General features: G+C 41.5%; 1 protein-coding gene across 2 annotated transcripts in view; it reads right to left on the bottom strand.

Moving 5' to 3' along the window:
* The window catches only part of LOC149322724 (phosphatidylinositol 5-phosphate 4-kinase type-2 gamma-like), a 49608-nt gene that overhangs the window by 23341 nt on the left and 6437 nt on the right, over positions 1-19830 (bottom strand). The window contains exons 2-4 of one of the 2 annotated variants that reach the window (XM_089482180.1): positions 9251-9306; positions 4745-4842; positions 2277-2373 (exon numbers count right to left, since the gene is read on the bottom strand). In XM_089482180.1, the coding sequence (XP_089338306.1) occupies positions 2277-2373; positions 4745-4842; positions 9251-9306 (251 nt within the window). The remainder of the gene's footprint in view (positions 1-2276; positions 2374-4744; positions 4843-9250; positions 9307-19830) is intronic. The other variant, XM_089482173.1, reaches the window with a different exon arrangement.

Raw genomic sequence — 19830 nt, forward strand, 5'->3', positions numbered from 1 at the left:
GTAAATAGTTTATGTTGTTATTAACTGCCATCAAGCTGACTTCGATTTATGACAGCCTATCAATAAGAGACTTCTAAATCACTAAAGCCTCAACAACTTTGCACAGCTCTTGCAGACACGGAGCCGTAGCTTCCTTTGTTGAGTCTATGCATCTCTAATGCATCTTCCTCTTTTCCTACTGCCTTCTACTTTATCAAGCATTATTGTCTTTTCTAGTTCATGTCTTCCCATGATATATCCCAAGTACAACAGTCTCAATTTAGTCAACTTGACTTTTAAGCACTCTCTCTAAGGAGAGTTCAGGTTGGAATTGCTCTAGGAACCATATATTTGTCTTTTTAGCAGTTCACGGTATCTGCAGAACTCCTCTAGGACCACATTTCAAATGAGCTGATTTTCTTCCCATCAGCTTGCTTCACTGTCCACCTTACATAACAATAGTATGGCATATGCAATATTTAAATTGGGGACTTGTATCCTATATGCTACTTTGATTCCTACTGGAAGTATATGTCCAACTAAAAACCATGGCAGTTACATGGAACAGTTGTGAATCTTGTGAAGCACAGCCAAGCCTATCAAGAAGCAGAAATGGAAATAGGTCACCTGTAATCACAACCCACCGGTCTTTCCCCATTTTTAACAGTTTCAAGAGAACAAACCTGCAACTAGCATCTTCAGTTATGTGATTAGCAATCGGGCAATCTTACATAGTATTGTAATCTTAATTATACTTTTAGTGGCATAATTTAAAACCTCTTTAATTCCAGCAGAAGCAGACTTTTATGTATTTGCTGAATTTCAAACCTGCTTTCTAACGAAATGTTCTCAAAAAACCTCATAAACAATCTAGTGAAGCTGACCATGCTTCTTTATTTAAATTTAGCCATTTAAATGTAGCACATTTTAAGTTCTTTAGGGGAATGTTGATTATTTTTATACTTCAAGTGTTTTTTTAAACAAAAATTACTTTTAATACTTCTCTTTGGCCTAAAATGTCCCAGGTATACCCTAAACCATGATGGCCCTTAGAGGGCACTGTGTGTGTGTGTGTATGTGTTTTAAAGAGCAAAGTTGGGTGCAGTGGGAGTGGTGGCCTTTCAAAGTCTTCTAGAGGTCCAATGCAGTCCCCTAGCCTTCTACATTTGCACACCTCATCCTTTACCATGAGAGACCTTATAAAGAAAAGGGCCTCAACTTGCTAATTTGAAAATGGGGATCAAATTAGTTTGATGAATAAATTTAGGAAGGGAACTCCCAGAGTGAAGATGCCACCAGAGAGAAGATCCATAACTTATTCCAGTGATGGCAAGCCTTTTACAGACCGAGTGCCCAAACTGCAACCCAAAACCCACTTATTTATCACAAAGTGCCACATTCCTCTGGCTTTCTAGTAACAAACTGGCAAACTCTGTGGTGGGGTGACAGAGCGTGTGCTGACATAGAGGGCTCTGAGTGCCACCTCTGGCACACGTGCCATACTCTGAACTTCTATAGTAGTCAGTATACATGGCCACTAAGTGGGAGGGATTGGGGGGGGGGAGAGAAAAGGAGATCGCAAGTGCTAGAGAGAAAAACTATTTTTATAGGGGACCCCCCCCAAAAAAAACCCCAGAGTTTCACCTATATTCAAGCCCTATTGGTGCGCACCCCATTCATTCTCCCTCTGTCCCTCACGCATAAGCAAGGGATGTAAGTCTGAAAACTGCAAGCAAGGAGAGAGGACTGTTCATAGCTATACCTATTAGGCATCTAAAATTTGGTACAGGCTCATTTGAAAGGAGAGAAGCAGGTTTTGTGTGTGTGTGTGTGTGTGTGTGCGCGCGCGCCTTCAAAGTTGCCTGTGAACTTATGGTGACCCCATTAATTTCAGGGGGTTTTCTTAGGCAAGGAATATTTAGAGGTGGTTTTGCCATTTCCTTCCTCTGAAATGTACCCTACACCACCTGCTATTCATTGGTGTCCATGCATCTAAGTACTAAGCAGCGTGAACCTGCTTAGTTTAGCTGACCCTGCTTAATTTTAGGGTATTTAGAAGAAGTTTGTCTGTGTTGTGTGCCTTCATTCAACTTACGGTGACTCTAATGCAACCCTAACATGGGGTTTTCTTGGCAAGATTTGTTCAGAGGAAGTTTGCCATTGCCATACCCTGAGGTTGAGAGTGACTTGCCCAAGGTCATTCAGTGGCTGAGCTGAGAAACGAACCCTGGTTTCCAGAACAGCAGTCCAGTGTTCCAACCACTACACCATGCGGGCTCCAGACGAAGTTTACTCACCTGATAATCCTGGTCATCAATGTTGAAGCGTTCACGAAGGTTGCGGAAGACCTGTGGGCAGTACTCTTTGAATTTGAAATGGCCAGGCAGGTTTTCCCTGTAGAAGCGGAACGATACATACAGTTACCACAACACTAAAGCCTGGTTCAAAGATATGGCTGAAACAAGATAAAAGAATAAATGGTACCATTTCATAGCCAGAAAAATAGTATATACTTGTGAATGATAAGTAAAAAGAAACCTTCCTCTAAAAAAACAATAAGCAACAAAAAGAAAGCCCCAAGTATGGCATAGTAGTAAAAGTTACAGCTCAGCCTCTGCTACACTGCTTTCTATTTGCAGAGAGGATTTTGTTTCTTTAAATGTAAAAGGCAAAGGTCTTCCCTTAACAAGATTGTCTAGTCGTGACCAACTGTAGGGAGTAGCGCTCATCTCCATTACTATGCCAAAGAGCCAGTGTTGTCAAAGACAGCTCTGTGATTATGGAACCAGCATGACTGCACAGAATACTGTTACCTTCCCACCAAATTGGTACCTATTTATCTACTTGCAATTTTTCCATGCTTTCAAACTGCTATGTTGGCAGAAGCTGGGACTAGTGGCAGGAGCTCACTTCATCTTGAGGCATCTGGGCCTCAAACTGTCAATTTGCCGAACTTGCAATAATCAGAGTCTGCGTCTTTGAATATACTGAAGTATAAAAGTATTTATTTCTCCCCACTTTACAGTTCTCACTTCAGGACTCTGCCACATAGGTATTCCAAGCTTTGTCTTCTCCTACTGTGGAGGGAGCATTGGAAGTACCCCTATTGTAAGTCATTCTTATAAGTTCAAAGCCCCTTCTGTTTCCCTTAACAGAGGGGTGAGCTTTCCTGACAAGTGAGCAAGGCTTTATCAAGTAATAGCACTAAACCAATCTGGGCATTATCCCAGTAATCTGTGGTCCATGCCCCATAATCCTCAACCATTAGCCTTCTCTACCACATGGTGTAATCCTCCATCATTATGTCAATGGTTATTATAAGACAGGCAGATAAATCTTGCTTTAGCACTGAGCAGTATATTTCAGAGAGATGGGAAGGGTGAGAGAATCATACTGTTTCATGTATTATCAGATTCTGAAATACCATTATTTGAAGAAACAGTCCCTGACCTTTTTGAAGTGGTGCCATCTCACATAATTTCCCCCAAATGGGCAAACTATGCCTCAAATTAAATTACTGTATGTTCATAAATGTCTTTAGGATGAACAGACTGGAAATAACCATTTTAAATATTTTTAAAAGAAAACTCTTGGTACCATCAGATAATTGACTTTTCAAGGATCGCATGCATTTATCCTGTACTACATCATACCACCCACATATATTTCTTCCCCCTGCTTCTGTATTGCACTTAAGGGCAATGGACCAAGGAAAGTGCCACTAAAAATGATCAAAATGAGATTAAATAAATATGACCTATTTAAATACACAGAACACCCCGGCCCAGTCTGTAATGGAGTTTCACCAAAATACAAAACAAATGGCCAAAATGCCTGGAAGCAAATGAAAAGCTTGGGGAAATGATCTGTTAAGACTACAAATCCTAGAATCCCTCAGAGAGCATCACAGGCAGCTGACCTGGTTGGGGGATTCTGAGTAATCCCCAAAAGTAGCATCTTCAAATTCTGAAATAGACTGTCCAGTTGTCCAAACAGGTTGAACAAGATGTGTATGAGAACATATGTAATGCTTTATGTTATTAAATATCATATAGGCAGGGCAGAACAAAATATTTTGCTGCTGGAGGCAAAGGACCAAGGTGGAGCCACCATGTTCAAATACTGAGAGAACTATAGAATCCAAATGATAATTTTTCTGACCCACAATTGGCCCCAGAAGTGCAAATTAGGGGGTTGCACAAACAGCCCTGAAAGGGTGGCCTCTAGCCGCCCCTTCTTTAGCCGGATTGGGATCCAGCCTTTCAAGGGAGCAAGAAGGAGCCGCAAAAAGCTTGCATTTTTGTGCCCTTGAAAGGGCGCCATAGCTACATGGAGCGGCTATATGACCTGAAAGTAGAAAGGCAGCTTAAAGAACAGAACGGCAAGCATGAGGTCCACATAGTTCTATCCTCCAACACAATACTACTCTTCCCCAGAATGCTGCCTGAAATGGCCACCTTACTTTGCCTAATGGCAGGACTGGGTTGACTTTAAAATGACAGTTGTAATACGTATGTCCATTTCAGAATGCAGCCATTTGTTCACAGGAGACAAAGCACTCATTTCCCCAATATAGCCAGCAGGAATGGGAAACAGCATAACATTTAAGTCAGGACTGTTATCAAAAGTTGGTCATCAGAGAGGAGGGAGTTCATAGAGCTATGTAATGCTCAAGGGTGGCACAGATTCTTTATAACTGCCAGGGCAAAGTTCTGCTGAGAAAGATCAGGCACTTTAGTTCTTATACCTCCCAGAAGGGACTCACCTGTTGAACAGATGGTTGTTCACCTTTATTTTGGAATTGGCTTTGAAGTCATCAGGAAGCAGCATTACTGGCTGAGGAACTTGGCTCAGTTCATTGATCTAAAGTGGGAAAACAAAAGGAAAAAAAGAGTTTGCTTGCTCACTATAGTGCCACCTGTCAGTTCTAACATTATAAGTCTACCAGTGATACCCTGGGCAAGGAAATAACAAGAAAATCTAACATTATAAGTCTACCAGTGATACCCTGGGCAAGGAAATAACAAGAAAATCTAACATTATAAGTCTACCAGTGATACCCTGGGCAAGGAAATAACAAGAAAATCTGTTATCTTTTACAGGAGCGGGGAAAGGACAGCCCATGGCCCAGGCTCCCTGGATCCCACAGTAGCCTCTCCCCAAATTCAAAGAAAATCCAAAAAGGTTTCACCCCACCACATGCCTTCCAGGGAACCTGAAGGGCCAATTTCACCACACTGTGGGGGCTCCTTGTCCATTTTATTGATCCCGGTCATTTCTAACATTTCCTGTGAGAAAAATGGGCTCTCCTGGACCAAAGCATGGCAACATGACCCCATCAAATAAAAGCCAGAGCTCCCAACAGTTACCCATCTCTGCTCTATTGATTAGTACAGAACTCCAGTCTAAGACAGGCTAGTGCTGCAGCTTACTCGTCTGTAAGTCTAAAAATGTATGGCCAAAAATTGACCCCAAAATCCCAGGTGGACTTATTTATGGCTCAGTATGGTAATGTGATAGCAGCTCTTTCAGATTTCCCCATGTGGTGGGGAATTTCTTTTTCTCTTGAGCCAAGCAGAAAGAGTCCCAGGTGATTGATTGCTCTTAAACAAACAAACAGGATCCCTCTCCCTCCCACACTGGCAGCCTCTGTCTGGGAGTGAAGGGTGAAAGCAAAGTTGAAACGCTGAAGCAAAAAGCCTGGATTAGAGTCTTGATGTGCACACATATACACACACTGAAGGAGCCTCCAAGTTTTACCCTCGACTTATCCACGGGTCGATTTTGGCCCCAAACTGCCCTCAATTTATACATTAAGTCGACTTATAGTTGAGTATATATGGTATACTCCAGCCTGAGCCTCAGGTGATTCATGAGATCAGGAGAAACAATGAAGCTACATCATTAATTTCTCAGGAGTACATCAGAAGATCAGACCAGAAAAAATAATACAGATACACAGCTTGAGTGGCTACAGTTTGTTTCCGAGCACAATTCAAAGTTATTAGCTATAAATCCTTATATCAGGGGTTCCCAACCTGGGGGTCGATCGACCCTTTCAGTGGGGGTCGTCAGGTTGGGACTCACCCCTCCTCCTCCTCCTCCTCCTCCTCCTCCTCCTCCTCCTCCTCCTCCTCCAAGTGGCCAGACCTCCTCTGGCCTGCTGCCACCGCCGTCTCCTCCTGCCCTATACGGCTTAGATCCTGATTATTTGAAGAACCGTATTTCCCCATATGAACCTGCCAGAACATTAAGATCATCATGAAAGGCTTTCTCTCGGTCCCACCACCATCCCAGACTCCTTTGGTGAGGACACGAGAGAGAGGCTTCTCAGTGGCTGCTCCCACCCTCTGCAACGCCTTTCCACAGGAGGCTAGGCTGGCCCCCTCCCTGCTTGCTTTTTGACAGCAGGCAAAGACATTTTTATTTAAGCAAGCATTTAAATTGCCTTGGCTGAAGAGCGGGGTATAAATAAATAAGTATTATTATTATTATTATTATTATTATTAATGTAATTTTATATTGTTTTTAGATAGTTTTAACTGATTTAAATTTTACTGTAATGCTTTTTAAATCTGTGAACTGCCTTGGGTCCTTTTGAGAAAAAAGGAGGTATATAAATGAAATAAATAAATAAATAAATAAATACTTAATTCTTGAGTGTCATTTTATGCTCAGTTTACCAGCTGCATCAGGCATTCAAAGTCTGTGTGTGCGCGCGCACGCGGGCACACGCAAGAACAGCCCTGCAGAACACTTGATTTATGACCAACATCAATCCGACCAAGCACAGTGGCTCAGACAGGACTAGCCTTTGAATGGCTCTGCTACAGGCACATAGTGGGGAATCACCAGGCGAGACAGTAGACTTGAGGCAGTGACAATTGAAAAAGATCAAACCCAGAATCTTAAAAGCTCCCAGGAAAAGAAAAAAACTACTTTCAAAGAGAGCAGCCATACATCTGATTCTGTTGAGGGTTTTAACCTTGGCTAAACCATTCTGAGGCTCCCATCAGTTCTATCAAAGTAAAATTTCTGCTTGTGACCAGAAAGTACCTTCCTTTCAAAGAAAGACTTCAGAATTAGTGAAGGGCAGTAACTGGGGGAGGAGAGAAAAAGATGAAACAGGGCAGGACAAATGTGAGCATCACTTCCAGTCCAGACTATGAACGGCTAGAAGAGAACAATGCTATTGTCTTTTAGCAATAGCAATAACATTTCTATACTGCTTATCAGTGCATTTAAATACTCCCTAAGTGATTTACAGTGTGTAAGCTAATTGCCTCCAACAATCTGGGTACTCATTTTAGCGACCTTTGGAAAGATGCAAAGCTGAGTCAACCCTGGAGCCCTGCAGGATTGAACTCACAACCTTGTGGCTGTGAGACGCTGCAGTACTGGCACTTAACCGCTGTGTCACCAGGGCTCTTTTACCATGATAAGAACTCTGACCTGGACCAAGACTTGGCTCCTAGCAAAATCAATGGACCAGTCCTGACAAACTTATCCCATCTATTTTAGGAGGAATTAACTTGATCTGGATCCAGTTCTCTGTCTAGCTCTCACTGAAATTGTAGACCCTGTGTTTGGTCTCTACCACTTTGGACAGCAGGTGAGAGATAAGTATTTAAATGCTCCTTCGTCTTTTTTAATTATTATTCCTTGCAGAAAACTAGCACATTAAGGAGCAGGGCTCATATGAGGAAGAAATTAAAAATGGACATTCAAGACAAGCAAAAGAAATATTTCTTCAAAAACAGATAACTGACCAAAAGAATTAGTTCCCACAGATTATTTCAACAGCCATTAGCATAGATGGAAGCTAGGCCTGCCAGTGATTACCAGGAGCAATAGCTAAAAATGGCACTGTACTTCAAGTTCAGAGAAAATGGTATCCCCTCTGTGTGTATCTGCATGTGCACACAACTTTATGTCAACTGAATGCACCCCTTTGAATTTCTTAAGTGAGGAAGATTCAAGAGTTTGCCAGGTTCATTCCTTTGAAATACAGCCTACAGCACCTGATATATGTTTGTGTCTCCCATCAAAGTATAACCAGAGCCTACTTAGCTTCCAAATTCTACTGGGATCTGATACCTTTGGGGTATTTAGGCCTGCTTTCTTAGGCAGGTAGACCACCCCTTTGCTGCCACATAAAGCAATCTGCTGGCTGGACTGGGAGTTCAATTTCCCTCAACAGTGATAATGGGAAGCAATTTCCAGTAGACCAGGGGCTTCAGGCTACTTTAGTAGGCTCAGGACAAGTGGTATGGCAGAATGGATTAGCTGTTGAGTCCAAGAAGACCTGGGGGCTATCGCCTCTGTCTATCTGGGGTGACATCTGCTATCTGAACTGATTTCCTCACTCTAGCCTATCTAAATGAAGTACTGAAACTGGAGAAAGTACTAGAAAAACCTTTCATCCATTTTCATCACTGGGATTGATTTTTCTTGGTGCTCTACCAGCAACTTCCCCGAGGCATCTAACTAGCTGCTGTTTAGGAAAGCATTCTGAGCTATGATGGTTGTCACCTCTCAGGAATGCTGTAGTTATATATGCCTGCATGGCAGGAGGTTGGACTAAATGGCCCTTGCAGTTCCTTCCAGTGATTCTATAAGCTCTCAAAACTAAGACCATTCTCTGGAAACCCATGCCTGTATCAGCATACAGTGGTCTGAAGTGACCCATCATTATTACAGGGACTGTGTCAGCAGCCTGTCAGCACCATTTTTCATTAAATGGGACTCATATAAGGATACCAATTCAGAAGTAATGGCTATGAACTAATCTCCTCTGAATCTTGATTGAGTAAATAAAAGTCCAGGGGAACAGTATCAAACTGAAATATGGCTATTGCTTCCCCATGGGGAAAGAGTATTACCTCAGACAGCTTCATTCTTTGGAAAGGAGCCCTGGTGGTGCTGTGGTTAAATGCCGGCACTACTGCCACAACATTGTGATCCCAGGGCTCCAAGGTTGACTCAGCCTTCATCCTTTCATGGATTGGTTAAAATGAGTACCCAGTTTACTGAGAGCAATTGGCTTACACATTGTAAACCGCTTAGAGAGTGCTTAATTCACTAGTAAGCAGTATAGAAATGTAAATGCTATTGCTATCGCTTTCAAATATTCTTCAACTGAAAAGCCGGGAAACATGGACAATATCAGTAGCCTGGTTGCCAAAAGTGACCCACATACTATTCATACTGATACAATTACACAGAGAAGAATGAAAATGACAAGGCTATTTGTCCATTTGGGATGGCTTGCCTGCAAGTGCTGACAGAGGAGAATCGATAATTCATCAGCTACGGAAGTGTGGAGACCTAGAAAATGGCACAGCACAAATATACTATGAACTTCAAAATGCCTAGACTGTTTTGCACCCCTCAGCACATCCCAAAGTTCTGCTGCTGTAGCCTTTTCTCCAGAACACAAAGCAGGAGTGGCTGTCACCATATTAAATCAATATTTAAGGTATTCTAACAGTCACTGAGTTCACATTTGTATTTATTAAAAGAAAAGAAACATACTTGTGCACAAGCAGCACTCTTGTAATATAATTACTTGCACTTGATGACTGTCCTGATGTGGGTTTAATGTTTTTCCTCCCAAGAAATGTTAATCAGAGAAGCACAACACAACTACATTTGAGAATATCCCTAGGATATCAGTGGTTGTCAACTGGTGGTGCATATACCACCACTTGGAAGCAGAAGTAGTCCAGGGGATGCAGAGTCTTCATAACAATTTTCAGTTACTTATAGAAATATTTTTGCTTATTTCTGTTTACTCCCAACATTGCTACGGAATTTTTGTGTCAACAAAACTTATTATCAACCAGTGGTTATTAAGCTTTTTTTTTTTTTTTGAGGGGGGGGGTGTCCACAGAACCTTTTGAGAATCTGCTGAAAAGCTATGGAACCCCCCTCCAGTAGTACTAATCCCTAACCTTTTCTTTTCCTGCTGGGGAGCAGAAACCTTTGTCTGCTCCTCAACTATAATGCAGAACAATAGCACATATTGAACATCCCTTCTGTATTTAGTATCCCCCAAAATGTTAAAACCCTGCTCTCAGTCAGTACCAGGATGCTCAGAAGCTAAATTTGTCCTCAGTGTTTTCACACATGGGGCATACTACATCAAAAATACCAAGGGAAGCTGAATTGTGCAACATATATAAATTCTGCAGATTAGGCAAACTTGCTCTTTTTCTATTATTCTTCATAATTTAAACAGTGAAATAATCACTATTAAAAAAGAAGCCAGCATTCTAATGTTGGCAGTCAGAGAGAAGGGCAAGGTTCTATAGTAACACTGGCAGTACTCACACTGCAAAAATAATGCAGTTTGACACCACTTTAACTGTCATGCCTCAATGCTATGGAATTATGGGAATTATCTGTTATGGCACCAGAGTTTTCTGGCAGAAAGGGCTAAGTATCTCACAAAACTACAATTCACAGAACTACATATCATTGAGCCATGGAAGTTAAAATGGTGTCAAACTGGATTGTTCCTGCAGTGTGGATGTGCCCCAGAGTCCAGCACATAGTGTAAAGAAGACATCTTCAGCTATCTATCTCACTGGCTTCTGGGGTTTCCACATACTTTACCTGCACACTTTCAAGACCTTCCCTGGAGGTCTTTAAACAGAGGTTTGATGGCCATCTGTCGGGGATGCTTTGACTGAGAGTTCCTGCGTGGCAGGAGACTGGACTGGATGGCCCTTGTGGCCTCTTCCAACTCTACAATTCTATGATTCTATATTTTCCCAAGCATTAAGGCCAGAAACTTGCTGTTAAAAATTCAATGGTGTTACAGAGTTGATTGACAATGAATGGGAACAAAATTACAAAACAAAAGGAGATAATAAACCTCTTCTTTCAAGAATATTCAAAATTATTCAAAGATTTTAAAAACTTAGATATTTATGGTTCAAAAATAACAGAATTTGTAAATTTGAATAAGGAACAAAAAGAACTTTTGGAAGTACCTATTACAAAACTGGAAATTTTATTAGCAATTCAGGGTTTAAAAGAAAACAAAGCACCAGGCATAGACGGATATACAGCAGTATTTTATAAAATATTCAAGATGGAATTGATAGATCATTTACAAGAGTTATTAAATAAAATCCCAACAGAAGGTATGCCTGATTTATGGTCCTATAGTGAAATTATTCTTATTCCTAAAGAGGGTAAAGATATGAGAGAGGTGTCTAATTATAGACCCATATCATTACTAAATTTCGATTATAAGGTATTTGCAATGATTCTGGCAAACAGGTTAAAAAAATATTAAAAACCATAATTCATGAAGATCAGAATGGATTTATACCAAGTAGACAAATAAGTTTCAATATGACAACAATTATAAATACTTTGGAATATTATAAAACAAATAAAGAAAAAATTACTTTTGATTTTTATCAATGCTGAAAAGGCGTTTGACAATGTAAAATGGCCCTTTCTGTTTGAAACGCTTAAACAAATGGGCTTTGGGGACAATTTCTTAGGAAATATAAAAAACATCTGCAAATGTCAAAAAGCTTATATTTCAATAAATGGAAAAAAGACATCAGAGTTCCTTATAGATAAAGGGACAAGACAGGGCTGTCCCTTGTCCTCCCTGTTATTTATTTCTGTTCTGGAAGTCCTTTTAAGCTCTGTAAGAGGAAATGCAGAAATTAGAGGCATAAGAGTTAAAAATAGGGAGATAAAGCTAAAAGCTTTTGTGGACGATATAGTTTTAATACTAGACAATCCCCTAAAAAGTATGGAAACATTGAAGCAAGAATTGGAAACCTTTGGAAAACTAGAGGGTTTTAAAGTGAATAAAAATAAAACTTGGTTATTAACAAAGAATATTAACAAAAAAGAAAGAAATTTAACAGAAGAAAAATTGGGTTGCAAAATTAAGGATAAAATTGAATATTTGGGCATCTGGTTATCAAATAATACTTCGGATCTTTTTGATTTAAACGTTAATGTGGAAAACAATTCAAAATGAATTTTAAAAATGGAAGGATTTAAAGCTTTCCTTATTGGGGAAGAGTGCAACAATTAAAATGTGTATACTTCCGAAACTCTTATTTCTTTTTTTAAACCTTCCAGTAATCCAGAACCAGAAAATAATTATGCAATGGGATAAAGAATTAAGGGAATTCATTTGGGATGGGAAAAGGACAAGAATTAAGTGGACAACTATGAAAGATACAATTAAAAGGGGTGGCATGGCGGTACCAGATATTTTATTATATTATAGGGCAGCCTGTATTGTATGGATGAAAGATTGGTGTAAAATAAGTAAATCAAATTCTATATTATTAGAACGATATAACATTCAGTACAGTTGGCATGCATATGTCTGGTACGATGGCCATAAAAGGGATAAAGTCTTTAATGATCACTTATTAAGAAAAACATTCATTAATAACTGATTAATTGTAAAACAAATGTTTTATATTGGGCTTCCCTTTTGGGTCTCCCCACGAGAGGCCTTTTAGGCCAATGGGAGAAAGGTCAGAAGTGGTTTACATATAGAGATATACTGACCTATGATAATGAAGGAAATATCAATTTATGAACAAAAAATGAAATTGAAATTAGAATAAGTTCTCACATAAATTGGTTGAACTATATTCAGATTAAAGAAAGATTCATAAAAGATGTGAATTTATTTGGTTTTGAGAAAGAAGATATTGAATTGGACACTATCTTAATAAACGATGAAGGGGAAAAGTTATTAAGCTAAATCTATAATATCTTACTGAAAAGATCTTTAGAAGAAGTGGAAATTAAGGATTTCATGATGAAATAGGCACAGGAGCTGGGCTACAACTTAGATTTGGGAAAATGGGAAAATGCAAGATTAAAAACAAAGAAATTTACTGTAGCACAATCATTAAAAGAAAACTATTTTAAAGTTGTAAATAGATGGTATCTCACACCACCATATTCATTAGACAGAATATATAAACTATAGGATAACTGGTGTTGGAGATGTCAACAGGAAGTGGGTACATACTTGCATATGTGGTGGCATTGCCCATTGATAAAGTCTTTTTTGGGGAAAGATTCATCTGGAAATTAAGTGGTTGTCAAAAATTGATTCTGATTTGTTGCCAGAATTATATCTTCTAAACATGACCTCACTACTAGGCCTTGATGAAGAAAGGAAAATTTGGAAAATAGTATTACATTTAATATCTGCGGCTAGAATGATAGTAGCAAAGAATTGGAAATTACCTTTTACTCCTCGCATAGAAGATTGGCGAAATGAAATACTGGAAATGAAAGAACTAGATAGATTAACAGCATTATTAAACAAAAAAGATATGGCTAAATGGGAAAAGGACTGGGTAGCTGTGATATTTCATTTGACTGCTGCTTAGAAACGTGTTGCTCAAGAAACAACAATCTTTCTTATGTGAATAAATGTAACAATTGTCTTGGGTTTAAAGATTTTTTGTTAATATATAAAAATTTACAGTTTCATAGGAAAGCTTTATAAATAAGCTTATAAATTAAGAGATTTATATTTTGATTTTTTTTTGTCATGCTGGATGAATGCAAGATTTGTAAATAAGATATATTATTACAATAAAATTTTAAAAAATTCAATGTTATTAAATTAAATACTTCATTCTTCAGGCAGCTGAATTCCACATTTCTGTGGGTTTTCTCTGTCCCCCCAGAATCACACCATGCACACAGGGCTGCTTATAGTTAGGGTTGCCATAACCCGCCCCCCCCCCCCGTGACCAGCACGCTTTTGGGGGGCCCCTCCCGGTCACGGTCCGGTTTGGGCCCCCACCCGTGCCTGGTCCCCTGTTTGGGGGCCCGCTCCGGCCATTGCCGCTGCCGCTAATGCGACTGCTGCGGCGCCAACCCACCTCCTCCTCCAGCTCCGCCTTCCTCCTCTTCCTCGCCTCCAGGGCCGGCCAGGCAGGCTTCAGGACAGGGAGAGAAGGGTCTCTCCTCGAAGGGACACCCTTCTCTCCCTGCCTTGGAGCTTCCCCCGCCGGCCAGGCAGGCTCCAAGGCAGGGAGGAAGGGTCTCTCCTCGAAGGGACACCCTTCTCTCCCTGCCTTGGAGCTTCCCCCGCCGGCCAGGCAGGCTCCAAGGCAGGGAGGAAGGGTCTCTCCTCGAAGGGAGACCCTTTTTTCCCTGCCTTGCAGCTTGCTCCTCTTCTTTCTCCTACCCCTCTTCTTCTGTCTCCTCTCCTCCTCCTCTTCTTCCTCCTCTGCTCCTCCTCCTCTTCCCCTTCTTCTTCTCCTCTTCTTTTCCACCTCATCCTTCCCCTCTTCCTCCCCTTTTTCTTCCTCTCTACTTCCTCTTCTTCCTCCTCCTCCTTTCCCCCTCTTCCTCCTCCTCTTCTTCCTCCTTTTCTTCTTCTCCTCTTCCTCCTCCTCTGCTTCTTCCACTCTTCCTCATCTTCTGGTTTTGACCAGAAAGGGAAGCACATTTCTGCCATCTGTCTAGGAATAATGCCAAATGTCCTCCATTTTTATCATGCCTAAGAATCAGGCATTTATATGAATTTTTTTAAAAAAACATCATTTTTGCGTGTCCTCCATTTTTTAAAAAATGTGTCCTCCATCTGAAAATTTTGTCCTACGTTTGTCCTACATTTGTCCCAGTTCGGAGGTCCTGACTTATGGCAACCCTACTTATAGTAGTCCAATCCTGAGCATGGGGGTGGAAAATGGTAGATATTCTACACTGACTAATGCTGAATGCAGTGCAAGGACCTTGCATAAATTGAACCAGCTTCCCACAAGAAGGCTCTCTACACATCTGCTGCTCCAAAATTCTCATCATCCTCATAGAGGATGGGAATAGTAGTCCATGAGCTTTAGTCCAACATATCTGCAAACATACAGTTTACATTCAACCCAAGCAACATGACGGATCTGGCCTATGCAGCGTCAAGCAACACTATGCAGTGTCTTTAAAATGTTCTCTGAGAAGAACAAAGCCCCTTTCCAGTTCAGATATGACCTACCTAATTAGGCTCAGCACTAAGACAGATACCAAAAATAGGAACCGTTATTGATACCACATGGAACAAAAGATTTATAAAATCAGTCAAGCCCACTCCCTATCACTTTTGCATATCTTCAGCCATAACACTCTTCCCATTTCTTAATCTGCTCGTTTTTTAAAAATTGCACAAAATAAGTATCAATTTCCATACATAACTTTTTCTAAAATAAACACTTTTGTATGCAACATTCTCTTAAAAGATTTTTTAAAATAATAATAATAATAATAATAATAATAATAATAATAACCAAGAACTGTTCTGTAAGATTTGGAGAACTGCAGAATCCAAATGATAACTTTTCTGACCCACAATTGGCCCCGGAAGTGCAAATTAGGGGGCTGTACAAACAGCCCTGAAGGGGTGGCCTCTAGCTGCCCCTTCTTCAGCCGGATTGGGATCCAGCCTTTCAAGGGAACAAGGAGCCGCAAAAAGCGTCTAATTTTTGTGCACTTGAAAGGGCGCCACAGCTACGTGGCGCAGCTATATGACACTCTTTCGGCGCTGCATCATCTAGAAACAGCACTAGAGGCGCGCCATGATGCCGTGCGCCATCAAAAGCGGCACATGTCATCAGGGCGCCCTGGGGAGGTGGAGTCGGGCATGCATCATCAGGATGCTATGCCCTGACTCTGCCCCCAGGCTGGCCTTTCAGGCCAGTCTGTACAAAGCCTAGGTCAGTTTAAAAACCAATTCTGAAGCATCCCCATGTGGAACATACAGGCCTGCAAAGTCTTGGCCTGAGAGGAGCCCACAAAATCTTTGGAGTGCTGCTTGCTGGGACTGTCAAAAAACAAAGGGAGACAGGGAGAGGAAAGAAGTGTGGACAAGAGAACAAGCCTACAAGGGAGTATCAAGCGTTGGATAATCCAGCCATGGCAAGATATCCTGCTGACATTCAACACTGGCCCAGAGGGAGCCAGCCTGTGTTGTACTGAAAATTATTTAGGAGGGAGAACCTGCTGGAGGTTGCTAGAGTGCAAATCCCATCTGCCTAGGGTTGCCATAATTGTCCACTTTTCTGCCTAAACCAAAGCAGTCAATGTAGTAAGGGCTGATGGAAAATGTAGTCTAATAATCTGGAGGGCCAGAGGTTGCCCATCCCAGCCTATAATAACAGTTCTTGTTGGTCTTTAAATACTGTTTTTCATGCTATCAAATCCTGGCAGAGGCCCAGGCATCATGGCTCTAACTAACAGAGTGATTCAGAGTTACAGGAAAATGTTACATCTCATGGTTTGAGCTAATATTTGTCATTTTTAGATCACAAAACATGCCAGATACGTGCAACTAAAAACTCTGAAAAGCAACAAGATTCATTGTGACTTGTGCTCAATTTAGCATTATCTGCAATCAGATTTGACAATGACTTTACTATACTCTATGGGCCAAGCCACTTGCCCTTCTAAGTTTGGAGCTTTACTTAAAATCGGTGATATTAGAGAACTTTGTGACCTTGCATTGTATCTTCTCTACTGCTTTGTTTTTTTAATCTGTATTTTAAATTGTTTCTAACTGGCTAGCTTTAAAAATAATTTCCTATTATTTATATCATTTTTTTTAATAAATTTTATTGCTTAAAATACGAAGATATACATCATTCAACATTATCAACACAAACTAAACAGAGGCTTCCAACATCTCAAATCAGAACTATTACATACGATGATCCTGTATCTTCAAAGATCCCGATAACAAATAAACTTCCTATAGTACAACATTTGCCTATGTGTTTGTTACTCTCCATATTAGAGTTCCCTTATAACACTTTACATTTTTTCTATTACTCCAGTCTGAACATTTGCTTACTTATTTTATAACGCCCTATTTTCTATATGTTAACTACGATTGCTATTATTTATATCATTTTGTTATGTCACATTGTTGTTTAGCTACACTGAACTTTTTTAATGAAACAAATAAAAATGAACCCAAAATCCTCACACACCCACAGAGGCAGCCAACTGCTATACAGTCAGCCTTCCTTATCCATGGATTTTTAAAATCCACGGATTCAAGCATCCATGGCTTGAAAACATTTTTTTTTAAAGTATAAATTCCAAATAGCAATCCTTGATTTTCATTTTTACATAAGGAACACCATTTTCCTATGCCAAAATGTTTAACAGGACTTGAGCAGCCCCAGATTTTGTTATCCACGGGGGATCCTGGAACCAAACCTCAGCGGATACCAAGGGCCCACTGTATGCATAAGGGACCAGGAGTCTAACAGAGGGCATTCAAGAAGGAACAGAAGAAGGCACTTAGACTCTTTCCTAAACAAGCCAACGAAGGAAAAGACATAGATCTTGTGCACAGCAGAGGCATATTTTACCAGACCTGAAGGAAATAACAAGATGGTGCCCACTGCCTTTCTGTGTAGAAAAGCTGAGTGGATTAGAAGCTGAATCTTTCAGCATTGACAATGTGACAGAATCTTCTATTGTACTTGATAGCAGCAACCTGCATGAAAGGAAGCAGCACAGATGGTTGTGAGCACACAGTGCTCTTCTCTGATACCTTCTTGTCACTTTCTCATATGACAGCCATATACTCTTTGTCTCTCTGTAGCTTTCTTAATTAGGGGTTTCAGTGGCTCTGGTAGCTTGCTCTCTCTTCCTAAGGATGGCAATATCTGGCTTGAAGTACTGGAGGGTCCCTCCCCTTTCTTGGAACTTTGTGCCCATCTCCGGTAAATCACACGTCACCATGTGCAGATACTGAACAGAGGCCAAGAGTCAACAGTTTGACAAAGGTACTGAAATCAGGTAACCAGAAGATAAAACCTACTACCTCTATCTAATACAGGGATCAGGAACATGTTGGCTCTCCAGATACTGTTGCACTGCAATTCTCATCAAGCCTTATCCCTAGCTAGCTGCCTAGAGCTGATGGGAGGTATAGTCCATTTGGAAAGGTACATATTTCCCAGCACTTCCCTAATAGTAAGAGCAAATCTTCCCCTTGCTTTGTTATATAGGGAGGGAAATAAGCACTATATTTGTTGTTGCTGTTGTTAGGTGTCCTCAAGCTGACCCTTACTCATGGCAACCCTGTCAATGAGACACATCCAAGTATGTCCTCCATTGCTCTGCTTAGGTCCTGTGGCCTCCCCAATTAAGTCTATCCATCTGACATGTGGTCTTCCTCTCTTTCTACTTCCCTCTACCTTTCCCAGCATTACTGTATTTTTATGAGACTTGACTTCTCATGATGTGGCCGAAGTATGACAACCTCAGTTTGATCATCTTGGCTTCCAAGGAGACTTCTGGCTTAATCTGCTCAAGGGCCCATTTGTTTGTCTTTTTGGCTGTTCATAGGATCCTCCTCACTCTTCTCCAGCACCACATCTCAAATTAGTTTATTTTCTTCTTGTCTCCTTTCTTCACTGTCCAACTCTTGCATCCATAAATGGTGATGGGTAATAACATGGATTGTACAATTCTAACTTTCATGTTCCAGTAGCACATCTTTATTCTTTAAGATCTTGTCTAGTTGCCCTTCCCATTCCTAATCTTCTGATTTCTTGACTATAGTCTCCATTCTGATCAATGTTTGATCCAAGTTATGGCAACTCTTTAAATATTGCGACTTCCTCTTTGTCTATGTTGAATTTACGTAGTTCCCCTGTGGTCATTATTTTTCTTTATGTTCAGCAGGCCTGCCTTTGCACTTTCTTCTTTGACCTTCCTTATTAATTGTTCCAAGTCCGTGATGTTTTCTGCTAGTAGTATGGAGTCATCTGAGTAACTTAGATAGTTGATTTTCTTTCAGCACTATATACTGCCAAGCATTATAAAACTTCCACATATCTAATAATGCTGTTTCTTTGGCACCATTCCTCCCACAAAGCAAAGATCAGAGCAGGGCTAACTGAGTCAACTTCACTTGCAAGTAAGCTCTAAAGAGAAGCCACCTAAACCAAAAACAACTAACCATACAGAGGATGACTACGCACACAGGGTTAAGGGGTTACAACTCAGACATTGTACAGTCAGCCCTTCCTATACGCAAATTTGCCATCCACAGATTTGAGCATCCGCGGATGGCAAACCCAGAGATTGTCCCCAATGGAGGCGCGCATGCACGCATGCTGCCATTGGGGACAGAAGTCCCTCTCCTTCCCTCCTCCCTCCTTCCCTCCCTGCCTCCCTCTTTCCCTCCTCAGGAGGCCGAAGCTTGGCCTCCAGAATGGCCTTCCGGCATTTACACAGCCATGGCCTCCTCGCGACCTCTGCAGAAGAGCCAGGTGGCGGCCTGGAGGCTTCTTGGCCTCCAACACCACCTGCCCTTTCCCATGGCAGCAGCGGCAAGAAAGCAGGGAGGCCGTGCTGCGGCTCTACCTCCTCGCCGTCACCACAGTCGCAGAAGGTCCAGGTGGCGGCCTGGAGGTCTCTTGGCCTCCATCACCAGTCGGCCTTTCCTGAGGCAGCAGTGAGGAGGAGTGAGGCCATGCTGTGGCTCTACCTCCTCACCGCCACCTCCGCAAAAAAGCCGGGTGGTGTTGGAGGCCAAGAGGTCTCCACTCGGCCCTTCCACAGTGGCGGTGGCGAGGAGGCCAAGGCTTGGCCTCGGCCTCTGCTGCCTCGTCTTTCTCCTTGCCACCGCCACAGAAGGGCCATTTCTGCGGTGGTGGAGGTGGCGATGAGGCCGTGAGGCCATACTGGAGGCCTCTGAAGCTACTGCTTCGCCTCCTCGCCACCTGGTCCTTCCGCGACAGCGAGGAGGCAGAGCAGTAGCTCCAGAGGCCTTCATGGCCTCCAGCACTGCCACCTGGCCTCCTCGCAGCCTCGGCCTCCGCC

The sequence above is a fragment of the Sceloporus occidentalis genome, unplaced genomic scaffold (genome assembly GCF_023333645.1).
Source record: "Sceloporus occidentalis isolate IW3139 unplaced genomic scaffold, rSceOcc1.0.p SCAF_1, whole genome shotgun sequence".
Classification (NCBI taxonomy): Eukaryota; Metazoa; Chordata; class Lepidosauria; order Squamata; family Phrynosomatidae; genus Sceloporus; species Sceloporus occidentalis.